This window comes from Wasmannia auropunctata, unplaced genomic scaffold (genome assembly GCF_000956235.1).
Source record: "Wasmannia auropunctata unplaced genomic scaffold, wasmannia.A_1.0 LD333474.1, whole genome shotgun sequence".
Taxonomy (NCBI): domain Eukaryota; kingdom Metazoa; phylum Arthropoda; class Insecta; order Hymenoptera; family Formicidae; genus Wasmannia; species Wasmannia auropunctata.
The window spans coordinates 32,021-37,929 of record NW_012029416.1 but is presented as its reverse complement, the minus strand read 5'-3'; the positions used below and the strand labels follow the sequence as shown (position 1 = coordinate 37,929).

The 5,909-nt window shown below is 27.3% G+C and overlaps 2 protein-coding genes across 2 annotated transcripts in view; both read right to left on the bottom strand.

Annotated features, from left to right (window-relative positions):
• Nucleotides 1–1,085: 1,085 nt before the first annotated feature.
• On the bottom strand, nucleotides 1,086–3,740 carry LOC105460035 (odorant receptor 43a-like). Its single transcript, XM_011706476.1, has 5 exons — nucleotides 3,371–3,740; nucleotides 2,466–2,602; nucleotides 1,755–1,874; nucleotides 1,520–1,675; nucleotides 1,086–1,146 (listed from the first exon to the last, which is right to left on the bottom strand). Exons 1-5 carry the CDS (start codon nucleotides 3,738–3,740, stop codon nucleotides 1,093–1,095), a joined length of 837 nt encoding a protein of 278 aa, XP_011704778.1. The 3' UTR covers nucleotides 1,086–1,092.
• Nucleotides 3,741–5,590: 1,850 nt separating this feature from the next.
• LOC105460034 (odorant receptor 22c-like) overlaps nucleotides 5,591–5,909 on the bottom strand; it is a gene marked incomplete at its 5' end in the record, with an annotated part of 7,278 nt that continues 6,959 nt past the window's right edge. The window contains one exon of the mRNA XM_011706475.1: nucleotides 5,591–5,650. Within this exon, the coding sequence (XP_011704777.1) occupies nucleotides 5,591–5,650 (60 nt within the window). The remainder of the gene's footprint in view (nucleotides 5,651–5,909) is intronic.

Sequence of the window (5,909 nt, the reverse complement as noted above, 5' to 3'; positions counted from 1 at the left end):
CACTACTATTTGCACACATGCACACATGTAATAAATATATTTTTATAAGATTTTCTTTCAAATTGCAGTTTTAACGATTTGTCGACGCCCATCAGCACCTTGATATCCAGTATATTTCGAATTATCCATGTCGAATATTACCTACAGACTGACAGCTGTCCGTTTTCTATGCAACAACGTTACTCTCCCTTTAACAAGAAGTATTATTCCCGCATACTCACAATAATTCCCGAAAGAGCCGTCAACTTACAACGAAGTGTTTTAAATATTCTATACCGTGCGACCCTCGTTTTATGTTTCTCATAAGTTTTCTGCACCGAACATCGTGCGGAACATTTAAGTATAAAAAATTTCGTAATAGCAGGTAGATATCACATGTTAGCAAAAAAAAGTGCGTTTATGTACATCCGTTGTATCCCACGCTGCAATTGCAGTACACTTTTGCTATAGTTATTAATAGATTTTATAGAATGCATCACACGCAATACATCGTTTATTTGTTTTATACTTATCAGAGACGATATATTTGCAATAATTGAGTTTTGTGATGAACATCGAGAACATACTTATAAAATAAAACGTGTGTTTTTGTTTTATAGAACAGGTACTTCGAATATTCTTTACAAAATGAATTGTATAATTAATCAAATTAAAAATTACACCATATGTAATATATTTAGTATATATTCAATATGTATTCTTTATATTTAATATATACGTTTATTAACACATATGCATATATTAAATATTTTATATTAAATTAAAATGCTTATATTATTTCAAAGTCTTAATCTTTAAAAGACATGTACTTTTTTCATACTTACGCTTTACTGAAAAAGATATCGATATGTAGTAATTATAAATGTGAAAAATATTTCTCTCTCTCTTTCTCTTCAAACTAATACATTAATTTAAAATATTGTATAAAATAAAAAGCATATTCAATTAAGTAACGTAAATATTTTAATTCTATTATGATTAATATATCTCTGTTACATTCTATTCATAATTACATAATTGAAAATTTTTATATCTATATTTCTTATAAATCTCCTGGTATAAATATTGCACTAACATGATTTTGATGATTCTTCATATTCGGTTTGCCAATAGAAATGATATGTAACCAGCCGATGATTTCAATAACTGTAACATATTCTTTATATGCATTGTAGGCAAACAATAAAAATTTTTAATTATTATATAATTGAATATACAATTAATTAATTATAAAATATTAAATATGTATATAATTAAATATTTAAAAATAAAAAGATTATATTTCTTATTAAAATAATTGTCAATATATGTCCATGTGATTATTTTATTTTAATTTGATATTTTTGTATTAATAATTAAGAATTTTTAACTAGAAAATAGAAAGAATAAAAATTATTAATGCAAAAGAAATTTTTCTATTTTTGTTATTTTTTAGAAATATCTAATAGAAATATTTTTTTCAGATTAACAATAAAAATAATTTATAAATTATAAATTTTAGGTAAATTATTAATCTTACACTGCAAAATGTGGTCATCGTAAGTGGAAATACTTTTCCTGCAGTGATGCGAAAGGGCTGGCTGGCTCGTATCATTAATAAAATAAGACTTCTTGCCTTTTTTGGTTCTAGTTTGTACCATTCAAGATCACACAGAGCACGATATACTTCTTCGCACTTAACAAGTATTAATATAGTATATACTGATACAAGACATTTATAAGTTATTTTAAAATTTTGAATTTGTAAAACTTACTTGCATTATTACAATCTCCCCGGCACCGCAATAAAGAAAAGTATGCGAAAGTAAAATGGTGATACCAATTAATGGAAAACATAATCGTGCGAAAGAGAAATCACTTTCTTCGGTAATCACCTGAATAATATACCTTGCTAATTAATGAAAATTAATTAATTCCAGATAATATATCAACAATCTGCACATTTAGAAATAAAAAAAGTAATGGATATTTTTTAAATAAAATATAAAAATGTGAAATACTAATGTTCTCTCTTAATTGAAATTGTGTTTAAACTTACAGTAAGTAATAAGAATCCATGAAGACAAAATACAATACCAAAATAAAACACTAAGCCCAACATCATTAAGGTGAAGGTATTTTCAATAATACTGGCGAATCTACATGTATATGAATATGTTTAAAAAATTATGTTTCCTACAATAAATCTAAAAAATGTAAGGCTATTATATTAATAACGTTTTACAAAATCCATTATTTTTTATATTTTCTCTGTTATTTATAATAAAAAATAGTTTGAAGGTATGTATCACATACTTTAATAAAAATGTTATTCTATATTTACATTTATATTTAATATTACTTCAATATTATATCTTATTTTAACAAAAGTAATAATGGCAAATATAAAATAAAAAATAAAACATAAGTGAAATATTAGGTCACCCGGAAAATTCTGTGGTATTCTCACATCTGTGTGCGGATACCAGCTTGAATTTTGCGCTAATACTGAATAAGGAAGCCCAAACTTCAGGTTGATAATAAAAAGAAATCTTTTGTTTAAACGCATCCATCCATAATGGCATATGTTTAGTATGCCATTTATATTCGATTCTATACTGCCCTAAAAATGGAGAATTAAAAACAACATTTTTGCTAGATTATGCTTTTCTACTTTAGAAAGGGCAAGAAAGCATGCGAGACAGCGCATAAAATTTGTATAAATGGACAAGATACTATTTCTGATAATACAATTCGGAGGTGGTTTATGAAATTTCAACAATGATTTCATTGTGATTTCATTGTGATTTCACTCTCAAAGACGAGCGCGATCTGAGCGTCTTTGTACTGTGAATAATGATTTACTGGAGCAAACGTCACCGAAAGTATACCTCGTAAGTACCTCGTATATACAAGAACTGGCAAAGAAATTGTAAAAAAGTACATGATCACTTGAACCTGGCTCCGCGAGGCCAAAAACCGTAGAACTTTCCGGATAACCCAATATGTCAATAATGTACGAAAAATATCTGCTTCAATTTTAATTTAAAATTAAAAATAAATACTCATAATTTTAATATAACAAATTATTAATTATTTAAATATTCTTATGATTTTTTAAATAAATGTAAAATACAAAAAAATATGGTACTTGATTACTAAATTAATTTTACTAATAAATTATAAAATAAATAATTATATAATAATTATATAATAATTATATAATAAATTACTAAATAACTTCTTTACAGAGTCTTCTGGATTTTACTTGTTAATGTGTAATTATAACGATAAAAATAATTATGCAAATACCTGATAAGCCGCATATGATTTATTATGTTGTTACTCAGAGTATAGATAAAATTCTGGCACGAAACTAAACTAGTAATACGGCCTTTGAAGTTTTCCAGTTGACCACTGAAGTGAAGGATCGTGAGTCCAAGAAAAGCGTCTACCGAGGTGTAAGTTACAGCGGCCAAGAAGATTGTAACAGCTTGAACGATATATGTTAGTTCAAATTGCGGACTCTTATCTATGTCATAAAAATAATAAGTCTGCAGCGGCAGCGGTTTGCCCGGGTCCGTGAGATTTGTCAAATGCCTTAATGATAAGCCAAAATACGGAAGAATGATGACCACAATGAACGCCAATACCATAAGAACGTATCCGCTGATAACAATTGTTCTAGCAATCTGTGCTCGTCCCATCATTACATCCCTCTCTTTTGTTGTCTTCAATTCCATCCAGTCTTCTGCCATCATTTTTATGATGGATAAAAGTGCTTTGAAATATAGCAAAATAATCACTTGCAGAACCATCACGTATCGTTTCTCATTTTAAAGATAAGGCAAGTACCTTTAAATATACTTTAAATTTTACACTTTTTATATGATAAATATAAACGTTCTTGATATTTTTGTGCTACACAGATAATTCCAGCCATACCTGTTTGTTTCCACCGCATAACAACAAGTTTTAACGAGACCACCAGTAAAGGTAACGTAATTTGGAGATTGTCTACCATAAGTATCATGTCTCCCCAAACTCGTATAAGGGAGCATGCGAGAGGTATACCAGAAACAAATGTCACTATAATAAAAATAATGACCACGCGAAGATCGGAAGCGAATTTATTCTTAGATTTTTTATCACTCTTGGGCCATAATCCAATCAGCTCTAAACCTAAACGATTTAATTCAATCGCCCACGTAAAATCTAGCAATGTTAAATTTATACGTTAAGAATATGTCAAAATTTGTGATATCTTGAAATTAAAACATCCAAAATGAAAATTCAAGACATTGAACTTTATAAGATAAGAATTTTTAGTTCCAAACACGTGTAATAGATTACGAAAGAATTGCAAAAAATATAGCAACTTTGTAATAATATTCAAGAATGTTCCGAGTTAGACACATCACAATCGCAAAGTAAAAAATTCACATATAAGCTCTATTTTAATATATAGCGATACAGTAATCCAAAAAATATTCAATAAACTCTATCACTTTCACTTGCAAACAAAAAATACTTAATAAACGTTTGGTACCTCTATACCGTGAATGTTTGGCAATGTCCATGCCGAAGACTGGCGAAGACTAATGCGAAGACGTTCACCCTACGTTCGCCACACTAATGTGAAGGATGATCATCACGCATGTCCGCGATGTGAGTGTAACAACCTGGCTGCTTCGCCGAAGAATGCATTAAATATTACAAATGCTATCTTCCCAATTGATAACAGCTTTCATTCCAAAACTTCACAAACGCAAGAATAAGTTACAAAAATAACGTTTACGCTAATAAGAAGGGAAGTATATTGTTCCAGGGGTACGATCGCCAACGCATCAAACTATACGCAAAAAGTTTCTTCATACTTCGAACAACACTTGATCGTGTTGCAGTACGAAGATCGTGTTCACTTTGTAACTAGAAATGTACATGTAGTTGTGTTTTAATACTTTTAAAAGGCTGTAAAAATTCAGAAAAATTTCAGAAAAGAGTGTGATGTAAGGGGAAAAAATATAATATTCCACAAGCTATACGAGTAAATATACTGTGAATATCTATCGAAAAGATATTTCTTGATAATATAAGTGAATAAAATGTGCAGTATTATGGTATCTAAAAATTGTAAAATTATTGCATTATTATAAATATAAAGTTTTCCTATCAGAAAAATTTTTGTAAGTATAAATTGTCCTTTAAAAATCATAACAATTATAATAACTTTATATATTTCGTTAAAATAAATTAGCATATTGTATTCAATTTTAACAATTTTATAATTAGATTTTTTATTATATTTATATTATATTAGATTTTTTATAATTTTATATATATATAATATATTTATTTGATGATTAATTTGTTTATTAAATGATAAGAAAACACATGATAAGTTTAAAAGCATGTTTTAAATTAAAATATTTAACATTACAATTAATTTTCACAATACATAATTTACAATAAATAACAAATTTATATCTATCCAAATACCACTAATAAACGTAATTATAAATTTATATTTGTAGTTAGATAATTTAAAATATGTATATATACTATACTTATTTTCACATCTTACTTCTGAATAAGTAATATAACTCGTTTTTCATGAATCAATCCCACTTGCTAATAAAAATGATATGTAGCCAGCCGATGTTTTTAATATCTGAAAAATATTCTTTTATTTAGAAATGCTACAAAGTAAATATAAATTTTTAATTTTTTAGAATATATCAAATAAGTCAAACATGTGTTAGAATAATTTCGTTTTTCAAGAAAGAGCTTATTAATAAGTATTAATTAATAAAGTATAAATTTTATCCCTTACGAAAAAAAACCCTCATTTTTTGGTGTTAACACTCAAATTTGGGCGTTTACCATCAAAATTGAGTGTTCGCCGTCAATATTGAGTGTATATTGAGTGT